The sequence below is a fragment of the Schistocerca piceifrons genome, chromosome 9 (genome assembly GCF_021461385.2).
Source record: "Schistocerca piceifrons isolate TAMUIC-IGC-003096 chromosome 9, iqSchPice1.1, whole genome shotgun sequence".
Taxonomy (NCBI): domain Eukaryota; kingdom Metazoa; phylum Arthropoda; class Insecta; order Orthoptera; family Acrididae; genus Schistocerca; species Schistocerca piceifrons.
In genome coordinates, this window is record NC_060146.1 from 40,919,669 (window position 1) to 40,947,056 (window position 27,388).

At 39.7% G+C, this 27,388-nt stretch overlaps 1 protein-coding gene and 1 non-coding gene across 4 annotated transcripts in view; one reads left to right on the forward strand and one right to left on the reverse strand.

Moving 5' to 3' along the window:
• Positions 1-27,388, forward strand: part of LOC124716947 (apoptosis-stimulating of p53 protein 2-like) — a 137,970-nt gene that overhangs the window by 62,751 nt on the left and 47,831 nt on the right. For 2 of the 3 annotated variants that reach the window (XM_047243535.1, XM_047243536.1), the window contains exons 5-9: positions 2,594-2,816; positions 5,004-5,282; positions 8,069-8,217; positions 14,688-14,808; positions 25,089-25,211. In XM_047243535.1, the coding sequence (XP_047099491.1) occupies positions 2,594-2,816; positions 5,004-5,282; positions 8,069-8,217; positions 14,688-14,808; positions 25,089-25,211 (895 nt within the window). The remainder of the gene's footprint in view (positions 1-2,593; positions 2,817-5,003; positions 5,283-8,068; positions 8,218-14,687; positions 14,809-25,088; positions 25,212-27,388) is intronic. The other variant, XM_047243537.1, reaches the window with a different exon arrangement.
• On the reverse strand, positions 24,259-24,333 carry Trnal-caa. Its single transcript has one exon. It is a non-coding gene; the product is annotated as a tRNA-Leu (tRNA).

A 27,388-nucleotide genomic window follows, 5' to 3' on the forward strand; every position in this document is an offset into this window, starting at 1 on the left:
ACATAGCTGTACTCTTGATTGTTGGAACTGAATGCTACAGTTGGCAATGTAATAGTATATACCAATGGTTGACAAACTACTTCGCTCAAGAACCAGTGCTGATGCGGTGAGGTGCATCTTGGGTCAATTATACCCATGTTATCAACTGTTCACTTATATACACTGTGATCAAAAGTATCCGGACACCTGGCTGAAAATGACTTAAGAGTTTGTCGCACCCTTCACCGGTAATGCTGGAATTCAATATGGTGTTGGCTCACCCTTAGCCTTGATGACAGCTTCCACTCTTGCAGGAATATGTTCAACCAGGTGCTGGAATGTTTCTTAGGGAATGGCAGCCCATTCTTCACGGAGTGCTGCACTGAGGAGAGGTATTGATGTCAGTCAGTGAGGCCTGGCATGAAATCGGCATTCCAAAACATCACAAAGGTGTTCTATAGGATTCAGGTCAGGACTGTGCAGGCTAGTCCATTACAGGGATGTCACTGTCGTGTAACTACTCTGACACAGGTCGTGCATTATGAACAGGTGCTCGATTGTGTTGAAAGATGCAATCGGCATCACTGAATTGTTCTTCAACAGTGGGAAGCAAGAAGGTGCTTAAAACATTGATGTAGGCCTGTGGTGTGATAGTGTCATGCAAAACAAAATCACGACCACACCATGACACTACCGCCTCTGAATTTTACTGTTAGCATTACACACACTGGCAGATGACATTCACTAGACACTGCCATTGGATCACCACATTGTGTATCGTGATTGGCCACTCCACACAACGTTTTTCCACTGTTCAGTTGTCCAATGTTTACGCTCGTTACACCAAGTGAGGCGTCGTTTGGTATTTACTGGTGTGATGTGTGGCTTATGAGCAGCTGCTTGACCAGGAAATGAAAGGTTTCTCACCTCCCGCCTAACTGTCATAATACTTGCAGTGGATCCTGATGCAGTTTGGAATTCCTGTATGATGGTCTCGTAGATGTCTGCCTATAACACATTATAACCCTCTTAAATTGCCAGCGGTCTCTGTCAGTCAAAAGAGGTTGGCCTGTGCACTTTTGTGCTGTTCGTATCCCTTGACATTTCCATTTCACTATCACATTGGAAACAGTGGACGTAGGGATGATTCGGAAAGTGGAAATCTCGCGTACAGACATATGACACAAGTGACACCCAATCACCTGACCATGTTCGAAGTCCATGAGTTCTGCAGAGCACCCCATTCTGCTCTCACGATGTGTAATGACTACGAGGTCGCTGATATGGAATACCTGGCAGTAGGTGGCAGCACAATGCACCCAATATGAAAAAAGTTTGTTTTTGGGGTGTCTGGGTAATTTTGATCACACAGTGTAAATTACTATATTACAAGCCCCAACAGACTAACTACAGTAAGGGCACGATAAGCTGAATGCCGGCCCACAAATACTGATAGCTAAAGGTCGGCTTTATTCAGAGCGTTTCGTGTCGTCTGGTCTTTTTCAGACTGTTGACGACCTCGGAGACCTAACAGCTCTGATATTATAGTATTGAGTGTTGAGTGTTGGTACCAACTAATAATAGCATTTGTACTTACATTTAAATGTTCTGTTGAGTATGAGACACCATTGAAATTATTTAAATGCTGGTTTGGTTTTTCTCATTCCATTGTATTACAAGTTTCAATTTCATTTCGTATTCCTTGCTAGAAATATGTACCACATTTGAAGGTGACTCTCTCTCTGTAATGAACATTCACGAATCTCTCATATCTCTCTTTAAAAATTTATAACATAGTATTTGCTTAAAGAGGGAAACTATGTAATGATAGAATAGTTGTATGAAGGAATAATTTTTACGGCAAAGAATGACTTAGTCTGGAAAATCAGTGAAAATACAATATGATGTGGGGGAAGAAAAAAATACTTATGTCCTTTGATACAGTCATGAACTGTGGCATAAACATAAATTTTCCAACAGAATTCCTAAATTTGTTCACTGTTTCCAGTATGTCCTTGTAATGTCCCTTCTAAACAAAAGCAGAAATATTAACCACAAAGAGAAAGGCACGAACCAGTATTTTTGCCGTGAATTCTATTCATTCTGTGCTATTCAGCTGCAAAAGGCTCCAATTTCTTGTAATGTACACTAAGACTGTCAATATAGCACAAGGTTTGGATGATTATAATACTTATACATTTTAATTTATAACAATATACTTTGTACAAATTAGTAGCTAATGAAGTGATTAACTGAAAATTTTTTTGCAAATGAGAAAATCAATGGGGAGAAAGACTAAACAAAGTGGATCAGTTTCAGCTATTCTTCCATTATATTTTTAGATTTAAAGTTTTTGGTTTTGAAGTAAAAATATATTTATGGTCCAGTGTTTTCTGCAAATGGTGTAAGTACCACTTTGGAATTGTAGTTGTTGCACACGTTTGCTGTTGGGAGTGACCCCTGGTACTGGTAACATGTAACTTCTCTTAGTTTGTGTGTGTGTGTGTGTGTGTGTGTGTGTGTGTGTGTGTGTGTGTGTGTGTGTGTGTGTGTGTGTGTGTGTGCGCGCGCGCCACTCAGTTTCCTGGTCTGGAGCTGTATGTCATGCGCACAGGCCTGCCGTGGTGGGTCACGCCCAGGACCAAAAGCCGGCATTCCTGCTGAGGCCCGGAGGCAATGTTGCTGCCGTTGAGCCGTACCTCCATGTCCCGGCACCACAGCCGCAGCAACAACAACAACAACAACAGCAGCAGCAACAGCAACAGCAACACCATCAGCCCATGTCCGCTGACCAGCAGGAGAAGCCCCTCACCCAGGGCTCCCACAATGCTCACCAGGTTAGCACAATTCTCTCTCCTAGTTCAAATTGGCTAAGAAGCTCTTTGCCCCTCATCTTGGAACTGTACGAATATTATGATTTTACAGATACTCCCGATAATCTGATGACATCTTGACGTGTTGGGTATCTGCTGGATGTTACCGTTGTTCTTGCGTGATAATTTGGCAATGTGACTAGTCCTCTTCACCAGGTGCTGCCTGAGATTGCTCATAGAGTGGAATGGGTCAAATATTTATACCTACACCCTCCTCCCGCTCTATAGGTTCCAGGCATTCCATCTGCATCTGCATTCCCTAGCAGTGTGTAGGCATTCCCTCTTAGGTCCGGAGAGTCAGTCTGTGAGCTTGCGTTCAATTTCCCTCACTGCAGATAACCCCTGGGGGAGCCCGTGCTCATTCTATGGTCTGCATACCAGCTCAACCCGTATGCTTTTATCTCTGTAAATTATCTGCAATGATATTGCTTTAATGCCTCACTTTTACAACTACACACTATCACGGTTAAATCAGATGTTGTTTCTTGTAAGGGACTATCGTGCTGATCTTCAGATTCACCCGCTCACATTGTGGCAACATGTTAACACGTAGCCTGAAGTTGATGGTATCTTTCATAATGTTTCATTTTTGCAATACTTTACCTTCATTCGCCTTTTTGTAGAATCTGTCAGACTTTGGTTTCATTTGAGGAATACTGACAGCAGTAACTGGTTACCACATTGAGAAAAAGGACTGTTGCCAGCAACTGATTCTCCAGTTTCACACCATGCAGCTCAACAGAGGAAAGTAAATATTTTCGTGGTATTCAGCCATGTAGCATGATCTTTGGCTCCAAAATATGGTGACAATATTGTTGACTCATTGTAGCAAATATTGTCACAAACTGGTTGACACACTGAACAACAAATATGAGACAGGTGGTGCTTCATACTTTTGAAGTTTTTTAAGTCAACTAAGTACAAGAAAAAACATCAATGGATTGTTTTCGAACATTTTTACATGTCGCTCAATCCCTTCCCCTCACCCTACGACTAGCAGAGGTATCTTAATCCAACACTATTTTTATGCAAATTGTGAATAATGTATATAACAAATTTGGTTGAAATTCATCCAGATATTGCAGGGAGATGCTGATAGATCAGCACTATTGGAACCCCCCATTCCTCCCATCCTCCTAACACCTAGGGGTCAAATGTCATCGGAACTGTCACCTATGAGCCTAGCAATTTGGAAAACTATGTATTCAATACTAATTTGGATCGTTAATGAGTTTACATGTCATGGCTTCTCACCTCCACCACTCCGAGGGATGGTTGGGTCTGTTATCACTACAATATTTTTAAACAAATTATACAAGTAATGAATCATTTATATGTGCAAGATAATTCCCATTTAAAGTCCACTCGCAACTGCACACTTTTAATTACGTTACATGTTTTGATCCCTCTGGATCATCTACAGATCTAAGTAGTTCCATCATCAATACATCTCGTCTACTCAGAACCACATATCAGAATACTCCAGACCCAGCCCTTGCTCCTTATTTGCACCTAGTTGTGAAATGTCTTCAGGACAGTCACCAGTGATACTAGCAACCTGGAAAACTATGGATTTGATACATTTGTACGTGGTTGAAATTGTTCCTGAGGTTGCTGAGTTAAGTTTTTGTGCCACTCATTTTTCACCGCCACCCCAATGAGAGTTAAGTGCTTCTTACTCCCACAGTGCTTCTTTACAGGCTTTAAGTGATATGTGTACAAAATTTGGTTAAAATTTATTCAAGTGTCTTGGAGAAGGTGTGGAATATAAATACATATAGAAAAGTCTTTTAGACTTGGGACACTCAAATGGTACAATTACCAGATTCAACTTGTTATTAAGTAATCATCAGATAATTTGGAAATTTTTTGTAGGAGGTCATCAACTGATCAGATGCAATCAGTGCTTCTTCACAGTTGTTCAGTTGACATGTCAAAATAATCTGATGGTCTCTTGGTATAAAACCAGAACTTGTAATTATACCCCATTTGAGTGACCCCAGGCTGAATTATACAACAGCCTAAAGAAAATGAAGTCATTGTCAGTGGTTAGATGGGTGCAGAGTAAACTTTTGGCAGCCCTGCAACCAATTTACACACAAGTAACAACAGCAGTGAGGTTCCAGGATGTGTCTTTGTTGATGCTTGCAGGATGACATATCACCTTCAGAGTTTGGGGGCAGCAAGGCAGACCCAAAGTACCAAACACTGCCATACAATACAAAGTTCACAGTCAGTTTCTTGTCAAAGACGGCAGTGGGTGGCAATGAAGTGGAGACTGCTAGGAATGCCATCAACAGCAACCTGAACAGCAATTTTGGCAGCAGCACTGGTGTTAGCCCTGCGAACACCAATATGGGGCAACAACAACAACAACAACAACAACAACAGCAGCAGCAGCAGCAGCCGCAGCATCAACAGCAACAGCAGGCATGTATACCCACTACATTATGTAAATTTGTACCATCTTCAGGTTTTCTGTGGTTCAAATAATAATGAGAATGTAAATTGTAAATTGGAATTGTCAGTAGTACAGGGTGCAGCAAAAAGGCCTGACAATTTTTAACAAATGCCTTGCTTTACCCAATACTTTAACATATTTATTGATACAGCATATTGGGGTACATATGCCATTTAACAGCCTTGAAAAAGGAGTAGCTAACATTTGAAAATAACTTCATCTAAGTTGCAACTATTGTCTGCTATGCTACGTTTCTGTCAAACTTACATCTCAGTACCCGATTTTGTACTGCAGAGATTTCCTGGCAGATAGTGTTCTGTGGTCTGTTTACAAATACTTACAATTTAAGATAATTCCCCAAAATAAACCACAGTTTGTGAGATTTGGCGAACATGTGGACCAAGGCCATGCAGTGATAACATTATGAGAAATTGGATGTCCAGGAAATTTAATCCTCAAAGAATTCAGCCCAATGTTGGCTGTGTGAGCAGTTGTCCCATCTTGCTGGAACCACATTCTGTTTCACTTAAGCGTACTCTCTATAGTTCAGTACAATAATATTTTGAAACATTGAGAGGTAATACTCTCTACAGTCACTGCAGCTGTTTGTCCTCTGTTCTCCTCAAAGAAGTATCTTTGTCGTTGCTAGGGGACATTTGTGCATGTCTGTATGGTTTTCATTTGACCAACATCAGAAGTTAAGGTTGTTAAAATAACCAGATGAATGTAAACGAGTTTTTTCAATCATTATGAGAGCCAAATCACCAAGCTTCAGTCATCATTTCAGGCATTTGTTCTGTAAATATTGTGCGTTGCTTAATCTTGTGTCTTTGACTGTTAACCTGTGGCCACTTTGTAGGGGGCGGGGGAGTGTAAATTACAAGGTAGTATTTATCTTTGTAATTAAAGAAAACGTTCTGGGCTGTTCCGCCTTGGTCAAATGGATTTGACATTAAAACCGGACATTTTGTTCCCATCTGTGGAGGATATTTTCAAGGGGATTATGACTTTGAGTGGTCTGATTCACACCCTGGCTTGCTACTGACTACAGCAAAATTCCATTTATACTGACTACAGCAAAATTCCATTTATGTGTGCTTCCCTGGAATGGCGTGATGTCACATGCTTTAAATACCAGGGTGCAATTGGCTGTTGTCAGTTGCCGTTACCTGTTGATACTACCACCCCATGGTGGAAGACTGGTAGACATCTTCAGCACCAGGATGAAAATGTCATTGAATTTCATGCCCTCCTCCTTCCTGGTGAAATACCTGGGGTGTTTCATAATCTCGATGGCATCTCCTTTGAAAATGAATATGATGGTCTTGTGGCTGCAAAGCATGTTCCGCAACTTCTGATCTGTCAATCTACTCCCTTCTGTAATTGCCTTAGTGCTCTTCCAGTCATTTTTTGAATTTTTTTTTTTTGTAGTGCCCACATACACCTCCCCCACAACTACATGGAATCCTATAAATACCTGCTTTTTCCAGCAGTTTCAGAGCATCCTTGACCAATTTTAGGTGATCTACCTGATGACAACTCTAGGAATATAAAGCAACCCGCTACATATTACTTCCGTATCCAAGATTTTTCCTTTGTGGTCAGTAACAGCCTTAATGAAATGCAGTGAAACGTCCACTTTCACAGGCACTTGTGCATCACTATCAGCTAAGAGATGTGGTTTTAACTCTCTTTTTATCTCAGCAGACAAATAACCATTCTTGAGCAGTTCATTGCTGAAATGTTTTAATCCCGCATCAAGCAGCTCCGGTTTACACAGGTTTCTTGCTCTATCTGCCAATGTTTTCATCATGCTTCACTTCTATTGTGGGTGGTGTTTTAAATCTCATTGTAGGTAACAGTCTGTGTTCACGGGTTTTCAGTAAACTGTGTGGCCTATGCCAAGAAAGCCAACTTACAAAGTTTGAAGAACCACCTTTAAATGACAACTCTAGGAATATAAAGCCACCCCCTACATATTACTTCCATAGGGATCTTCAGGACAAGATTAGATTAATTATGATGTGCACACAGGTCTCTAAACATTCATTCTTCCCACACTCCGTACAAAAATGGAATGGGGAAAAAGCCCTAATAACTGCATAATGGGATGTACCCACTGCCATGCACTTCGCAGTGGTCTGCAGAGTACAGATGTAGATGCAGAAGCAGAACTTTGTCAGTAGGTGTTTGTGGCATGCAGAATTTGAGAGTGACTGGCAAATTCCTTGGAGTTCCTTTCACATGTCGTGTAGCTTTTTAATATTTTCATCTGCAAGTAAAGGTCTCCCACTGCTTTGTACTTCCAAGGAAAATTGTTCTAAACTTTTTTGTTTGACCTTGCCTGTCCACTGACATGTTCTTGGAGACTGTCAGTGATGTCTGAACAGTCTCTGAATCTTCAGTACGGATTTCAACTGCTCTACCAACAGATTAAGCCTACTTACTTTATGCTCCACAACATATTGTGATTCTAAATTGACACAATTTCCTCCAACTTCCATTATTTGCATTTCTGCCACCTTTTTTCCCCTTAAGAAAAAACCTTGTTTTAGGTATACTTGCATCAGTCCACTAATGTTGACACCAATTATGTACATACACCCTGCAAACTGACTCAAGATTCATTCAAATGATCAGTGGAACATGTAAGTAACTGACTGTAAAAACAACAGGGTCCTTAATTACCACCTCCTTATACCTTTAGATATTTTTTTACTATACACGTGAGTGATTTAGATGCATTTTTTCACAGATGATGTCAGTTGCACATAGTACTCCATTGTCAGGAATAAACAAAGGTCTGGCAATTGGTGTTGGGCAGCAGCAGCAGCAGCAGCAACAACAACAACAACAACAACAACAACAGCATGAGAGTTCCAATAACAAGCAATCATACACCAGGTCAGATAATAAAAATATTTTTGTTACATTTTAGAGAACCTATTTTTTCTATTGCAGCTTACTTATAGTGTTAATCTCACTGTCTTTCTTCATCACGGCAATAATTCAATAGGCTTATAGCATCATACAAATTTTTGTATGCTAGCCAGTAAACAATAACATCATTTCAAGTCATTTCTGACTAAAGATTTGGAATACTCTTACTGCATCTGCCATGTTTCAACAAATACTGTAGAGTAAAATAACCAGCATTACTGTATGTGATACAATCCGAATTGCCAGTAGAGGAGTCAGTTTGGGACTTCTCTAAGGTAACACTCTATAACTAGCTTCAGTTGTAACAGCATTGCCTGCAACACGCAAGAGTTTGAGTTCAGGTGCCAAACTAGAGCACTGTTGTAAGCTTTCCTGCCATATTCTTATTGTTTCCTTCATTTTTAGGGTTTCATACCTCAGTCGGTAAAAACAGAACCTTTATTTGGATTACATTCTTGTGTGTGTCTGTTCGTCTGTCTGATTGTTAATAACCATTTTTCTCAGGATTGGGTAGATGTATAAAGTTGAAATTTGTCACATACTAAAACCTATGGTTCCTTGGAAGTGTAAAAAATTTAAGCTTCTACCTAAATGCAATCAACATACAACCTGTTATTTCACATTCTGATATATTGCAAGTATCAGTATTTATAACAGACAAAAATCGTCAGAATCCTGTATTTCTGGGATGGATGAGCTATCTATAAACATAATTTAGGTTATATGGAACCCTTCTGTATGAGCAGATACAAGGAGAGTTGGCTGCTGTCCATAAACAGCTGGAAGCTGCTTTGGGCTATTGTCGACAAGCATTCTAGCTAATGCTCAAAGTTGCAATGACGTCAGGGTGCCCATGACACATTTGGTGCCATTGGAATCCCCTGGTGACTTGGATGTTGCTGCAGCTTCTGATACGCAACATCTGACTGGTCCGTCCTCACTCCAGAGTGGGTGGCAGACAGTGGTGGGTTTGCGTGTCACTGGGCGGACGGTAAAAGAGGGAGCAGAACATGTGGCTGGCTCTATGCCTTAGCAACAGGTACTAGTTGCTACCCAGTGTTGATGACAACTCTCAGCCAGCACGGGATGCCTCTCCTGTTGGGCTAGCGGTCAGTTTTTCTGCCCTGTTTGGACAACTACAGAGGGTGGGTATGCTAGTCATTGGGAGCTCCAATGTTAGGTGGGTGATGGAGCCCTTTAGGGAAATAGCAGGCGAGGTGGGAAAGAATCCCAATCAGCATTTGGTATGTTTGCCGAGAGATCTCACCCGTGATGTGGAGGCGGCCCTACCGGCGGCTATCGAGCCTACTGGGTGCAACTGTCTGCATGTAGGGGCACATGTTGGCACGAACGACATCTGCCGCTTGGGTTCTGAGGTCATCCTCTGCTCCTTTCAATGGCTGGCTGATTTGGTGAAGGCAACTAGCAGTGCACACGGTGTGCAGGCTAAGCTGTCTATTTGGAGCAGAGTGGAAGGTCTAAATCAGAGGCTCAGACAGTTCTGTGATGGCACTGGATGTGAATTTCTTGACCTCCGCTATCGGGTGCAGAATTGTAGGGTTCCCCTTAATAGGTCAGGCGTGCACTACACGCAGGACGCGGCTACTAGGGTAGCTGAGTACGTGTGGCGTGCACGTGGGACTTTTTTAGGTTAGAGGACCCCTCACTTGGGAGCGAACATGATTTGCCTCTTAAATCAGCCACAGTGACCTCAGAGACTCTTTGTCCTGACAGATCAGAGATAGGAAAGATTAATATGATTTTAGTAAACTGGAGGAGCATCGAAGGAAAGGTCCTAGAATTAGTATCACTTACTGAAGGTTATAATGCACAGATTGTATTGGAAACAGAAAACCTTTTGAAACCAGACTTCAATTACAACAAAATCCTAAGTTCAGATTGGAATGTTCAATGTAAGGATAGGTTAGTCGTCAATAGTGGAGGCATGTTTATTGCAGTAAAAAATTCGATAAAATCTAGCGACATTATCACAGATTCTGAATGTGAATTAATCTGGGTGAAATTGACTATCAAAGAACAGTCAAAAATGGTGATCGAATGCTTTTATAGACCACCTGGGTCAGGATCTGTAGTTGTAGAGCGAGCTTCAGACAGAACTTGCAGAATATCATTAGTAATTTTCATGATCATGCTGTTGTAATAGGAGGTGACTTCAACTTGCTAGGTATAGATTGAGAGTGTTCTACCATCAAACATGGTGCCAGAGACAGGGAATCATGTCGCATTGTTCTGGATGTCTTGTCCAAAAATTACTTTGAGCAGTTAGTTAGAGAAGCAACTCGAGAGCAACAAACAGACCCGACGTTACCGAATCAGTTCACATAGAGAAAGGAATTAGCGATGATAAAGGTGTGACAGCATCTATGATGACAGGTCCTATAAGGAATGTTAAGAAAGGTAGGGAGATATATTTGCTCAGCAGGGGTGACAGGATACAAATTTCAGAATATCTCAGCAGTCAGTATCAAATATTCAGTGATGGAAAAAATTCAAAGGCATCGTTCAATATGCCCTACACAAATATTCTCAGAGTAAGCTTTTAAGGGATGGGAAAGATCCACCATGGTTTAACAGCCATGTTAGAAAAGTGCTACATAAACAAAGAGCACTTCATCTCAGATTCAAGACAAGTAAAACCTAGCTGACAAACAAAAGCTGAACAAAGTGAAAATGAGTGTAAGGAGAGCTATGAGAGAAGCATTAAATGATTTCGAAAGTAAGATATTTTCAGCCGACCTGAGTAAAAACCCTAAGAGATTTTGGTCATATATAATATCTGTTAGAGGGTCAAAATCATCCATTTATTCTCTGTGACCACACCTGCACCGAAATGGAAGATAACAGAGAGAAGGCCGAAATACTGCATTTGGTCTTCCGAAGTTGTTTCACTGCAGAAGATCGTAACACTGTCCCTCCTTTCAATCATCGTACGAACGTCAAAATTGCAGATATTTAGATAACTGATCGTGGAATCGAAAAGCAGCTACAGTCGCTGTGCGGAATTATTATTTAACTTGGGGGCGACTAGACACTTCAACAAGAACACACAACAGGATTAGCATTGCCAAAACTTAACAACAAATAGTCTCTAGTCCTCTAATGTCACATCACTGCCTGTTCCGAACTGGCCATGGTTGATTGGCTAAGGTGCCTTCAATAACTGCTTACACAACTTTACTGATTTACGTAAGTTATTAATAATAGTTCACTGAAAAACAAGTCTTAAAACCCTTCATAGAAAGGCTGGTTAAATAACAGTTCCTTTGATTAATCGGGTAATAAATTCTCAACCAATAATGGTAGCAAACAACATCACTTCCAAATAAAAACTTACAGAATCATAATGGTAAAAAGGTTCCTTACAAACTTCAAAATTCACTTTCATTTAACACACAGATATAAAAACATATCCAAAACTCATCATTAGCATATTTTCCAAATTCCAGTATTTATAACCCACTGAACTACAGTGCAGAACTGACAATTTCAAATCTGTCCATTGAGTAATCCTGATAACAGAAAATTGTGTTCACAAATAAGAAATTTATCAACTTTGACAATGCCCATCCGGCATTGGCTACACCTCCACACAATCGTAAATTCCATTAAAAAGTGACAGTCATTGCTCAATCTCCATACAGTTAAGTAAACCAACACCACAGAAGTCACTGAAGGTTAATACAAGTATCGTATTCCACTGCTTTCTTCTCCAATATCATGACTTCCTTATTGTGGGCGAACATGGTACAGCACAGCGTGTTCAGGTTGGGCTCATGCTGTCTTGTTTATCTGCTGTGGCAAAACACTCACAAATGATATTGGCCACAGCTCGCTGTAAGCTGTGTCCATACAATTGCAGAGCCCATGGCTTATCGTTCCACAGCAGTGTTGATTTCCCAAGTGTCTCAGTTTCACCATCAGTTCATTACCACAGATTGCCAAAAGTATTAATGCACAATTCGGACCATCTGGAGTCCAACACCCTGCATTTCTGTTGCTCTCGCTTTTTACTCTCGAACCCTCCACTTTTTGTTGCCAGAGCGCCACTCGCCGCCAACTCCACACCCCAGTATCTCTGGCAAGGCCAATATCGACCTTAACACTCGCGGCTGAAGCACAATCGTGCCAAAAATTGGCACATTGCTTAGTAGTGGAAAGGCTTCAGGACCAGATGAGGTACCCATGCATTATTCGTTAGTGGAATAGGGTTGAAGGGATCAGATAGTGGTACCGAAAGTACCCTCAACCACACACAATTAGGTGGCTTGTGGAGTATGATGTAGATGTAGATGTGTCCTACACACACTCATCTGGACCTTTTTTCTTTCATCTACCAGTACATTTTCAGTTTCATAAATACTTTCACCATTTAATGTCCCATAAAACCCCAGACTGTAGTGAAACAATCTGATTCTTAAACTAGAATTTCCTATTCATAACTTTCCTGACTGACATACAGGAAAAAAAAAAATTAAAAAAAAAGTCACTTCTACGGTAACTAATTAGTAGTCAACATTATGCTATGAATGATGAAGTACCTTAAAGGGTGCTGAAAAAGTTGAGGGTAACATTAGTAGTTAGAAGCAGATATTATATTCTCCTCCTCTTTGTCAAAACAACTGCAAATTATTATTAATATGGTGTAGGAATGCGACCTTAGTTAGTGGCATAAAATGTAACCCATGTTTTATATCTAAAGTAAGCTTGTTGGGGAAGAAGCGTCACCTCAGGAGGCATCTCACTAATGTGTAACATTAGAGTGGTTCTTATTTTTTTTTAATTTTGTTTTTCTTCACGCACACCCTATCATTTTTTCCCTTCTGTGTTAAGAACAATTTTAAGATCTATTTTGTTGAAACTGCAGATGATGAACCCGTGCTGCAGTGGCTGAGAAGCTACATCTTGTCACTGCATGTTGTTTATTATTGCGTATGCTTGTGCTCGACTATCACACTCCAGAATGAATTTTTCACTCTACAGCAGAGTGTGCACTGATACTAAACTTTATGGCATATTGAAACTGCTCAACTGAGATTCAAACTTGAGATCTTTGCCATTTGCGGGTGTGTCCTCCACCAACTGAGCTACGTTAGCATTACTCAGGACCCATCCTCACAGCTTTACTTCCACCAGTGACTCATCTACTGCCTGCCAAACAGTGCAGAAGCTCTTCTGTGAGTCTCTAAGGACCAGTACTCCTGGAAGAAAGGATATTACCGATATTCTGATTACGAAAAAACTAAACTGAAAAGAAAATTGTGGTAGTACTAGTATTGATTCATGCTTCAGTCACATATTTTGTATGTCCTGTTACATTACATAACATTACATTTAAATATCTCCCATTTAAATATATGTAACCATATTTGCACAATAAATGTATGTAAGTTGATTTTAGTTTTATATTCCAATATAAAATACACACATTTAAGTCTGCTGTGGTGTGGGTTACTGTTGATTAACTGTAATGAAATATGGCACATTATCAAAACATCCCAAAGCAAAAGGGAAAAAAGGGGTGCCATTCTAATCACTTGACACTTTTATGTAACCAACATGTAAGGACCATACTAATGATAGCAGTGTAGCACACACATAAGCAGTAATAAAGTGATATAGCTTCTCAGCAACTGCAATTTAAACAAAATTGGTCCTAAAATTCTTCTTAAGAAACACAAAATTCGAATAAATCAGTACCACACATGTGTAACATCACCTCTAGGCGTATTCACTGATAACAGCAACTCCTGTTGGCTGTGAAACTGATTTTCATTGGTAAGTTGTTGACATTTGAACCTGTTACTTGTCTGTTAGGCTCTTTTCATCTCGACTGTTCGTACACTGTGTTACATGGTTTTGATTGGAAACTATTCCTTGTAAACAAGTTGGACGGTCTCCATTGATACCACAGATTGGACGAGTTCATTTGCACTGCAGTTGTGGGCATGTTCAAACACATTTCCTGTCTAACTTTCACATCTCCTCATTAACCATTATTGCACTGATTCCATACAACAGACTTCACTGCCACAAGTTATGTCAGCAGAAGAGGGTCACCATTTACGATCCTCAAAAGTGCCCAGTATGCTCTTTCAGGGGAATGACTATTATTTTGTCCTTTGAGCTTATGAAAACATTAATATCTAGGCTGTAAATGAAGCTGGCAACACAAATGCAACCTGTTTCCTAATACTTTATCATAAGTGCATGTGCCATTTGAGTAGTAGTAAGAAACTGTTGACATTCTAGGAGAAAGAATAAGTAAAGTATCTGCTGTAAAGAAAACAAATCTATAACTATTTTAAGATTGTTCTTGAATAATAAAATATGGGGTTGTGCATGAATTTTTCTTGTAGTTGCTATTTAGCCTCATGAAATTTCCTGTGACTCTATGGAAATATTTGTGCTTGCAGTGGTGGCCGGCCTGCATTTGGACTACCACCTCAGCCGTTCCTTCCAGGGCTCCACCGCTCTGCCCCAGCAGGAGCACCCAGCTCTGGTATGGGGAACATGGCCCAGGGCTCTGTACACCAGGTCAGTAAATTTAGTATGTTAGTTGTGTTTGCAGAAATATTCCTTGTATATATTTGTGTGCTGGAGAAAATGAAACTGGCCTGGAAAAAAACAGTGAAGTGGAATTGAGCCTTGTTAACGAAGGAGACCTGCCTCTTAACAGAAACAGTGATTTCGATGCACCAATCAGTTGTTCACCTGTGTGCGCACGAGCATCTCCTGCATGTACTGTCCCATGTATTTCAGTACATCATTATGTTTCAATGAGTGAAAGGATCAGATGTGTTAAGTGATGAGTTGAATGCTACACAAAATGAACCTCACAGTAAAACAGCATGTGTTCATTGTTGAGTGTTAAACGAATAAAAACCATTACTAACAAAAACAAGAGTTTAATGTTAGTGATGTGTACTCCCATGATCAGCTAAATAATTTACGCATATTGAAGTCTGTAACACAAGAACACTTCGTATACATTAAAGTGAAACCATCAGATTACTCACATAACTAGTCACGATTGCACGATGTGTTGGTGAAGAGAGGACAATCAGCACCAGTGCAATCTCCTGGCCACCTCAATCATCTGATCTATCTCCCTGTGATTTTTACCTGTGGAGGAAAATGGATCACATGTTCTCATAATCACACCCTGGAAAAGCTACATCAGAATGTTGAAAACACTATTGATGCCAGCCCTCAGGCAGAGCTGCTACTTGAGTCTACCAGTTTGATAAATGAAACTTGGTTCTGCATTGATGTCAATGGTGGTCGTCTCTAGCACCTTCTGTGTTGTTCATTGAGAGTCACTACTGCATCAGCCATATTATAAACATTTTCTGTGTTAGTTTTATTTGCGCGCGTGTGCGCGCGCGTGTGTGTGTGTGTGTGTGTGTGTGTGTGTGTGTGTGTGTGTGTGGTGTGTGTGTGTGTGTTAGGATTAGAAAGATAAATGTAAGGCAGATTCATTCATAATGTGCATTGGAATAAGTCTAGCGCAGACATAATGGGACACGTGAGACTTGTCTTCTGAATTAGGTTGTGTTAGTCACAACAAATCTGTTTATGCCAGCCTTTTAACTGTTGTAATCTGTCCCAGTTTAGTTAACATCTGAAAATCTTCCATGTTCAGTACTCTCCAGCTTCTATGTACAGGGCGACCCAAAACTAACATTTGAAAATTCAGTACTTCACAGAATAATGTAGGTAGAGAGGTAAAAATTGACACACATCCTTGAAATAACTTGGAGTTTTATTGACACCATAAAAATTGCACAAATTAACCAACAGATGTGCTTCAGATGGTACAGAAGCAGTAATTAGCATAACAATTGAAATTTTAGCAAAGATTATGTTCTTAATAACAAAAACTCAGCACGTTAGCCATCATTGATCAACAATACCTCTAGTTCAGGGACCATGTTGTGAACTGCACTATACAGCATATCAGTAGGTGTGGTGAGAAACTGCCGTTAGATGTTGCCTTTTAGTAGCCCCAATGAGGTCAGATGATCACGATTGACTTGAGACTTCAGGTTACCCCACAACCAGTGAGCACATGTATTGAAGCCAGGGAACTTGGGGAGGGCAAGCATGATGGAACTGGTGGCTCAGCACACGGTCCTCACCAAACAATGTGCACAAGAGATCTTTCACATTTTAGCAGTATGGCATGGAGCACCATCCCGCATAAAATTTGTATGCTCCAGCAAGAGTTCATCAACCATTCTACGGATGATTCAATTCTGTAACATATTGGCATGCTTTGCACCCATTATCATGACAACAGTTTGGAAAGTAGCGCCTCACATTTCCTTAAAGAAAATGGATCCAATCACATTTGATGCAATAAATCTACGCCACACCATGACTTTCTCATCCTGCAATGGGGCATCCATGACTTCCAGGATTTTTGGTAGTCCAAATTCTGCAGTTCTGTGTGTTGACATACCCTTGGAGTGTGAAATGGGCTTTGGCGATCAACATCATCATGCTAGTAAACCTTCAGTAACAGTGTCTTTTCTGATAAATTAAACATTCTGTGATAACTGGCACATTTGACCACCCCTGTCACAGCTCATTTTATACATGATCTTATGTGGTAAAACTGATGAGTTGTCCTCCAGCACCATCTGTTGCCCAATTTTTGCACTTGTTTTTGGTTTCAATAAAACACCATGTCATTTCAGGCACATGTGTCAAATTTTACCTCTCTACCTGCCCTATTCTGTGAATTAGAGTATTTTCAAATGTTAGTGAACTTTTTGTGTCACCCTAAAGGATGTTTAGTTGTACACCATGAGCTGCGCTTCAAAAGTGTTTATTTGGCAGACTGGTATTTGGCATTGGATCTGACACAGAGAACAAACAAACAAATTCTGAAGATAACACAATACTACTTTGTATACACTAAAGTAGGAACATAAGAATGCTTACATACTTTGCACATATCATGATGTGTCTGTCAATGACGTAGATGGGCACAGAATGTAAATAGTCTTATGCGTCTACTTTAGTGGGTACAAAATGTTCTGTGTTGATGACATCAATATGTATAAATCTGTTTGTTTATCCTCTGTATCAGATGCCACTGATGAGCTATATGCCCGAATGTCAAGTCTACCAAATAAGTTCTTTGGAAGTGCAGCTCATAGTGTGTGACAAGATGTTCTTTTATGAAATTATTGAAAATACTGATGTTGCTCAACACCCCCTCTCCCTCGCACCCCAAACACACTCGTTAATTAAAAATTTTCACTATATGCTAATTTTTCATATGTAGATGTTACTTTGTTTCTGAAAAAGATTTAGGTTCAGAAGGGGACTGTCAGTTAGTAAATAAGTTGTGCAAAGGCTGACTCCTCTAATCAAATTTACAAGAAGATAAAGGTTTATTATCTGTTGGTATTGTATATTATACTAGGAAGGGGGAGGGGGATTGGAGATCCAATGGTGGTGTTGGTACAACTATCCGTAACAAACTTAATGTGTTCTGTTCTGTATGCAGCACAGCTTGTGGCTTAGTTGGCTCATAATGTTAGACATTTTAGTGTGTTACTGGTATAAAAGCCAAAGCTCTGCTGCAGCGTTACCTTTTGCCTGCTGCACTGGGCCCCCTCTTCAGAAGTGGCTTTGTGACTGTCCACCACCCTGCGAGGGTCAGGAGGCCTGTGTTTGCGCTGCCTCCGACACCACTTACGTTTGCAAACGAGTCTGAGGTAAAAGGGAGACTGCCAGTTGTTTGTGAGAACCCTGGCACACCGTAGACGGTTGTGTAGTATTTCCCCAGTAGATCCAGCACTATGTATGAGTATAAAGTAGTTAGATATTGAATTTCCGAACAATATATGACACTAACTGCTTCCTGTAAGTGTATTGATCTTTGATGGACAGGGATACTTGGGTAGGCTTCAGAAATTATTTTATAAATGAAAGTAACTGATGTTATATTATGAGATTATACTGCTAACAGATTACCGACAGTAACTTTATGTAACTGGAAACCCCACCAGAACCTGAATTTCAACATTTTCTTTTAGCCCAAAGATACTGTTTCGATGAAGTTGGTAAATGCGGTCAAGGTGTGCACGGAGGAGACAATAGCTAGTCAAATACCAAGGGGAGTTATCCAAGGAATTCCATATCGGAACAGGTGTGACACAAGGTGATGTTATTTCACCACTGTTATTTAATCTGGTCCTAGAGAAAGCAATCTGAGAGACGAAAAGAGAAAACAAAGCGGTGACACTAAATGGTACAAGAGATTTACTGGGTTATGCAAACGACATTTCAGTTCTAGCAGAATTGGAGGAAGAGTTGGCAGAAACTGTAGATGACCTAGTGCAAAATGCAAGTAAGATAGGGTTCTGGATTAATGCAGAAAAGACAGAGGTAATGGAGGTATCGAGAGATGCCCCTAATGACATCCCACGTAAATGTAAATGTTGAGTGACTAGGGCCTCCCGTCGGGTAGACCGTTCACCAGGTGCAAGTCTTTTGATATACAATGCCACTTCGGTGACTTGCGCGTCAATAGGATGAAAATGACGATGATTAGGACAACACAACACTCAGTTCCTGAGCAGAGAAAATCTCCGAACCAGCCGGGAATCGAACCCGGGCCCTTAGGACTGACATTCTGTCGTGCTGACTACTTGGCTACTGGGGGGGGCGGACTTTGACATCCCATTGCAGGTAGGGATATGTGCTAAAGTGGAAAATTTTAAATACCTTGGTACATGGTTCAACAGGCAAAATAATTTCAAATGGGAAATAAACCAACGCATTGTAAATGGGTCTAAAACTTATTTCAGTCTAAAGTAGATAATGTCATCCAAGAATCCGTCAATTATGACCAGACTTAAAGCATACAATACCGTGATACTGCCAATATTGTTGTAGGGGACAAAGACCCTAAGCACAACAAAAAAGGATGAAGAAAGCTTCTCGGTCTTTGAAAGAAAAATTACAAGAAAAATCTTTGGACCTGTCCGGGAAGAGAGCTCGTGGAGATATAGAAAAAACCAAGAATCGTATGAGCTGATGAGCCAGCTGAACATTGTTCAAAAACTGAAAGTGCGGAGAGTAAGCTTGACAGGACACATTGCTAGGAGACTGGACACCTCTCGGGCAAAAGATGTACTTATGGGAGGACCTGATGGTACCTGTCCAATTGGAAGACCTAGCAAGCAATGGGAGGATGAGCTACAGAAAGACGTTTGCCAGCTAGGAGTGTGTGACAACTGGATCCAAAGTGCACAAGATCGCCATGTATGAAGGAGCATCGTGAGGTCGGCACATGATCTACAGGGTCCTTGATTGCCAATGTGGTGGTGGTAGGAAGCAAACTGTTTAGTAGGAAAAATACTAAGTAACTATCTTGAAAGTGAAACCCAAGATGGATACCTTAGGATTCAGATCAGCAGCAAAGGACATAGTGGATGAAACATTATTATGTTAATCTTTTCAAAATCCTTCCAAGTGTATTGAGATGTCATACAGTGCTTAAAATACTATAGTACTAAAATAAGATATTTCAGCCATACTGCAGCCGTCTTGCTGAGCTTGTAGGCGCATTTAAAGTGGGGAGGGGAAGGGACATGAGAGCTTACTTGTTGAAGATTTCTAGCAGGTGCCCAGATGAAAATTGGACATAATGGAAAACAATGACTGCATCCTCAAAACATCAAGAATTCAGTATGTCAGGAAAATCTCAAGATGCTGTATGGCTGTTGTTTGGCTGCTTTGGAAGTTAGGTTGTCCCTGTTATTTTGCTGGCTTCACAAGCAACCCATGTGGACTGATGTAATTCCACAACCAAGCAGGAAAACATGGACCCACAACTCCCTCACCAATTCTCAGTGGGCTGTGAACTACAAGTAAGCTATGTAACACAAAAATATTTTGACATATGTCCCCTCCCTCTCTCCCAGAATTGAACAGTGGTATTTTAGATCCAGTAACTTCTATATAAATTTGACACTGGTGGTCTTAGGACACTGATAGAACTTAGAGAGAATAAAGCATTAATTCCCAGCTAAATCAGTCTATTACCAGAGGAAGGCCAATGCAACATGACCAAGATGGCCTTTATTTAGTATTTTATAATTTTCTATTAAATATAAGATCACACAACAGTAGATCCAAAAGGATTTTAATGAGTTTGATACCAGCCATGGTAGCCTCTGTATTATTTTATTCCCTTGTCCCAATGGTTAATGGAGGTCTGTATTATTTTGTAAAAACAAAAATGCTCATTATAATTAATAAGATAATCTGTAATTTTAGTTTAGTAGTTTAACTGACAGTTCCCCTAAGATGTGGCTCACACCATCATGAAAAAAATTTCAGCCCATGTTTGACACCTTATTGTGTGTTCATGTGGCTAGTGCTAACTGCCTTACTTAAGAACTTAACTTGTACGTAGCAAAATAATTTGGGCACTTTTGTGTGCTAAGAATCCCGTGGTCTGCAGTAGCACAATTTCATTTTAAACTCTTAGCCTAATAATCAACTTCACATTATTGAAAATGGTTGCAGGTGTCATGTCACAAGTGTTTGTGAATTTTTGTAACAAGTTGGCATGAAGCTATTGACTAAATTGTGCAGTGTCCTATATTTCATCAGTCAGACATTAGCAATATGTACTTTTATCTTGGAATACTGCACCCATAGTGGGTTAGACAGAAACATGTCAAATCACGAAGGAATAGGTTTTAATCTACAACTGTAGTAATTGTAGAAATATGAGCTTTCACTTCGTGATCCCCTTTCAGGAATAGAGGTGTCATATAAAGTAAATGTATATTATTAACCTATCTCATGTATAATATTTTAAAGTAAAATATTAATGCGCAGTTTTTCTAGTTTAAATGTGATCACTTGGTACACAGCAGTATGCAGTGTGGCTTGTAGCTTCTGAAAGTAAGTGCATATAGTATAAGCTTACGATCTTATCATTAGTGAAATAAACTGGGTCTCATTTTGCATTAACTATTCCATCCATTTCTGTGTGCTTAGTCACAGCTGATACCATACATCTCCAAGCAAAGAACCACTTTGTGTTTGTGTGTGTTTGTCAGGGGGGGTCCTCCCCCCCCCCCCCCCCCCCCCCTCTCCGCCTCTCTGCCCCCACCCCTCCTAATGATTTGAAAACTAAGAGTGTGTGAAGTGTATGTGCAAACTTCAGACTTCTCTTATACGGGTGTACTTATGTGGTGTACACAGCCAATCTTCTTCTCTGGATAGCCAGCATCTGGAATCTTTATAAACGTCTCCCCTGAAGAATGATGCTAGTTGCAGGAACCTTAAAGACTCTCTCTCTACTTGCGAAATAATTAGGTACTCGAAGAATACTTTTCAACCACTATCGGTATATTTGAGCTTCATAAAGAACAAAATTCACACGTGGCATACAAAAAATTGGACTTCTTGTAAGCCACTTGTATCGTCTCACATTAGAAACAGATTTGAGCAAATTTTAGAAAAGAGTTGGCTTAACAACCATAACTATATTGCAAACAAATTGTAAAATACATCTTGCCTCCATCGACTCCAAGATGAGAGTTTCTTCAAAATTCCATATTTCAAAAGTTCATGTCATTTATAACAATGGTCACTGATATGATTAATACAGAATAACCTAGAAGTTCCATAGTTCTTCCTTGCTCTTTCACTATGACTTCCATGGATCGACCGGCAGGTACTTGTCAGTGCAGTTCGACCGCCGTGTCTACAGTCTTCTCACGACAAACTTCACACACACATGCTGCGATGCACAGTAGGTAGGATTCTATCATACCACTTGCAATTCTAAAATATCAAGTGTTCGAGATGGTAGAAGGCCGAGTGGTTCTAGAATTTACGCCGAAATTCTCAAAACGTGTTGCAGGATATCTGGGTTTGTGCTCACTCTGGTATAAATGTAAAGCATTCAAACTGACATCCAGCAACTAATGCACACCATTCCTGGAAACAGCATTCACAGAGGGGTTGCAGTCTAACTGATGCAACACATTTTTGAACAGTAAACAGCTGGGACCTAACATTGAAATTAATGTCACTAATTCTTCTTAAATTTCAGGGTCTGTCATTCTACAAAGATGAAAAGTGCTCTTCAAGAACTGAAGCTACATTGACCAAGAAAGTGGTTTATCAACAATATTAGGGAAAGGATAGAGCCTTACTCACCATAAAGATGACCTGTTACGTTGCAGACAGACGTAACAAAAAGACTGTTACACAGTTACGCATTACAGTTTTGACCAAAACCTCCTTCAGCAACAGAGCTGCTGGTAGTAGTGGTAGTGGTTTTTTGTGTGTGTGTGTGTGTGTGTGTGTGTGTGTGTGTGTGTGTGTGTGTGTGTGTGTGTGTGTGGTGAGTAGCAATCTATCCTTTTCCAAATACTGTTGGTATATCAACCTAGAGTTTCCATTGTTCAAGAAAGTGGTTGTTCTATAACAAGGGAGAAACCTGGGATAATATTTACAGATTCCCTGACTAATTGGAAGCATGCGTCTGGAATAGTTACTTTGTCAAGGCTATGCCCCCTAACACAAATGTAACAAATTTCTTGGAATTTCATGATAAGACAAACAAATATACACTGTTGTAGGTGGGGCAACTAACAGGAACACAGTATGACAGATTTGAATGCTGTACTTCACATCACACATAAGCATGGTGCAAGTTTTCATCATGGTCACCAAGCCTCTGTAAATGATGATTGGAGTATTTTATCTATAATTCAGTTCCTTGTTGACTGAAATCTGATCCTTGGATCAGAGGGCCATTCGAGAACCACTGCTTGAGCATCCTCATCACTGGAAAATCTGTTTGCTCTCCAGATGTTGTTGCAGCTTGCAGAAAAGATTGAAATCGCATGGTGCAAGGTCCTCCTTCCTTCAGCTTCAGCCGTGTCTGTGGCCTTTGTCAAATTGTTGGGACTATTTCACTGTGACAGGACACAGCATTGCGTTTGTTCAATACCATCAGAATTTCATGGTGAACCAGTGTGCAATTTAGATGTTTTGTCCACAAGTATCATACTGTCCCACATACTTCATCTTTGGAGTATGTTTCCAGTTGCTGCAACGATTTTACTTGTTCATTATGATGCACTATTATCCATACTGCAGCAAAACTGTGTCTGCAAGATGGATTACTATAGTCATACAAGTCTATGTGTGGGACGACACATGTAACTTACTTTCTGAAGTTCTTGCTTATAATATGTCATCATTAGTTAATGCTGTTGCTGCACGTATTATATGGACTGTTTAATGATCACATTAGAGTTCTTTGACAATGTATAAAAAAATGCACTGTAGAAATTCAGAATTGCATTAGAAGTAAAATAAACTATTAAGAAGATAAAATATGGTTCAGCATGACTAAAGTTTGGACACAAGCAAATAATTTGTAGGCCATTATTACACATGCGTAGCTGCCTGCAGAAAATGCAAGTTTTAACATAATTAATAGTTGTCAAATGAAATCACTCTTCTTTTGGCTGTTAGAACATTATATATTGGTGTTGCGATTTTAATATGTAATTTTCTTGTATTTTGGGTTGCTGTAACCCAGTGAACAATATCAAGATGTGACATGCTGTGTAAGAGGAGTTGCATGTGGTGGTGTGAATTTATCTGCTGCTCCATACACCATACACATTAGGAAATGGTCAAATAATGATATAAACACCGAAGTTTAAATTTCATGTAGCAGATATTGTAAATGGATCACAACAAGCCCACTTTGCTAGCACCAGCTGTCTGTGCAGCCAGTATATTTTGAGAAATGGCAAGATAATAAACAAAAAAATGCAAATATTGGGATTGTTAATACCTGTTGGATAATTCCTATATAAGGTTGATGAAAGAGATAAAGATAGCAATAAGTATTATGCAGAATGAGATTTTCACTCTGCAGCAGAGTGTGCACTGATATGAAACTTCCTGACAGATTAAAACTGTGTGCCCGACCGAGACTCGAACTCGGGACCTTTGCCTTTTGTGGGCAAGTGCTCTACCAACTGAGCTACCGAAGCACGACTCACGCCCGGTACTCACAGCTTTACTTCTGCCAGTACCTCGTCTCCTACCTTCCAAACTTTACAGAAGCTCTCCTGCGAACCTTGCAGAACTAGCACTCCTGAAAGAAAGGATATTGCGGAGACATGGCTTAGCCACAGCCTGGGGGATGTTTAGTGACTGTACTCATAATTTCAGAGTTAATACTTTGTTTTGGACCACTGATAGTGAAGGGTCATAAAAGAGACACACACATTATCTCAGTGTTGACAAGGTTAGCTTTTTGGATCGTTTACCATGTCTGCTACATGAAATTTAAACTTCGATATTTATGTCGTTACTTCATCAGTTTTCTAATGTGCGTAGTATCCAGAACAGCAGATGAATTCACACTACAACATTCAACCACTGTTACACAGCATGTCACTGCTTTATATCACTGAGTGGGTTACAACAGCCACACAGTATACGAACATCACAAAATGTCAAAATCACAATCCCAATAAATAATATTATAACAGCCGAAAACGGTATGATCATTTAAAAATTTCACGTACGATGTGGACCCAGTCTATTCAAATTTTAACTTAATAATTAAAGCTTTTTCTTTTGCTTCACATCTTATATTAGTTTCCTTAGTTAAAGCTGCATACTTGCTTGTTGCTAAATAATATGTGCTATAATACCAACTTTTAAGCACTGGGTAGGTCATATCCTTGCTCTTTCTCGTGGACTATGATCCAAGTGTTTCATATATCACTTGGGTGTTTCAGAAACCAGTCAGCAGTGTAGCACCAACGTCAGTGCAGCATCAGAAGCCATCTCCAATTTATCAGACATCGTCGACAAAGATACAGCCGGTGCAGCCACAAACGATCAGCTCTACAGCTCCCCAGGTACATTTATCCTGTGTGTGGTGCCATTCACAGAAAACTAGAGAAATGAGGCATTTTACAAGATAAGAAGTTACTCCTGTGTTGCTTGATGGTAGTACAGGTCACATCAGAGATGATTTCAATTTATTGTTATAAGATTTTTATTAGGGGAAATGGGTCAAAGAAGAGACTGTGTAGGAAAAGATATTTTATGAAGAGAATTAAGAGTTGAATATGTAACGCTAATGTCAAAGAATACAAGAGAAAATCTTGATGCAATAAAATAAAATAAATTTCGACAATACATACGACTGTTGGTAAATTATTGCATCAGGTAGTTCATGCCGGCCATCGTCCCACGATCCATAATGGATCAGCAAAGATTAAACCAGAGAAAATGGCTTGAACGCCATTAAAGAATAGAAGACTTCACAGTAGAAGGGCTTACCATCATAACCCAGTTGGCAAAATATAATGTGGCTGAGCAAAGAAGAAACGATGAGGAATTCTTTGAAATCAGAAGAGGCAAAACCATGAGTTGTGAAATGAAAAATGGAAATACATTTGTATGTGTGGCCATCTTCCACAGCAGCTGTTAACATCTGTTCTTATAGGTTATCTGTCTTGAGCTGACTGCAGTGTAATTAAAGAAAGTTACACGAAACGCTTTTCACTTTTATTTACAAAGCATCTTCTGTGGTATTCTGTAAACTGGATACACATGTTTGTCCACTTATCTTTTGATTCTTTTAGGTTAAAAACAGCGTTTTCTTTATGAAGTTGGACTGCAAGCTACTTATGGCGTTTCTTTACATAATCTGCACCTTCCCCTCTTGCTAGCAGTGGTTGGTGTTGACAGGGTTCATTTCACATCTGTAGTTTTTGGCATTTTGCTGAAACAATACAGATTTTATTACAATGACAAAACTTTGAAAGAAACTACAGAAACACAACACCATAATCACAAAGGCAGATAAAGGAAACGCAGTGCTTCTCATGGATAAAGAGCAATACATCAGTAAGACACAAGAGTTCAACATTAAAATCATATCCAACAGACAGATTCCAAATGAAGCTGAGAAACACTCTAAAAGACATTAAACATAGAATAGAAAACAATGAAAAAGGAAAACTGATACAAACAAATTCCAATGCACCTTCCCTCCGATGCCAACCAAAGATACACAAGAAAGATCTCCCTGTCAGAGCTACTGTGAATTATAGAAATGCTCCAACTTACCCACTTGCAAGATACACACTGAAAATCTGATCAGAAAACTACAAATTGCAAGAAGACAGGACTATAAGAAACACCACACAATTGATTCAGTACGTAAAAGGCATAAAAGTTCCAGACACAGCCACCCTCCTGTCATTTGATGTAGATACTATGTATTCCAATATGCCAATAACTGAAACAATAAACATTATAGAACAAAATCTTAAGACACACAGTACACTTCCACATGAATGCATCAAAGAAATAGTCAGGCTTTTAGAGCTAATAACAAAACAGAATTATTGTCATTTCAATAATGAATTCTACTTACAAAGTGAAGGATTACCAATGGGATCTCCAGTGTCTGGAACCATAACGAACATATTTATGAACCATGTAGAACATATTATATTTAACAAAATAGTGCCAAATAGGTACAACATCCTATACTGGATTAGATGTATGGATGATATCTTGTACCTGATAATGAACCAAACAATAAAATTGACCAGTTACACACAGACATAAATTCTGTTCATGATAAGATACATTTTACAATAGAGAAAGAGCAAAATAGACAGTTAAATTTCTTGGACATCACGATAAAGATTCGAAACAGCCAACACACATTTGCCATATACCGAAGACTGACAACAACAGACACATTTATACATGAGACATCACAACACTCTAATTCTCAAAAGCAGACAGCACTTGCATACATGCTCCACAGACTAAACCCCGTATCATTAGGTACAGACAATTACAAAAAGGAATGAATACTATAATACAAATAGCCACAAACAGTGGATACAAATAGAATTTAAATCAAGAAACAGGAAACAACACATACCCAACTGTCATCAACACAAGGACAAAATAGCACACAAACAAATACACAAAATACAGGGATAGAAACAACACAAGGTGTGAAAGAAACAAAGTAAAAGGTGGTACACAATGACATACAACCACAAAT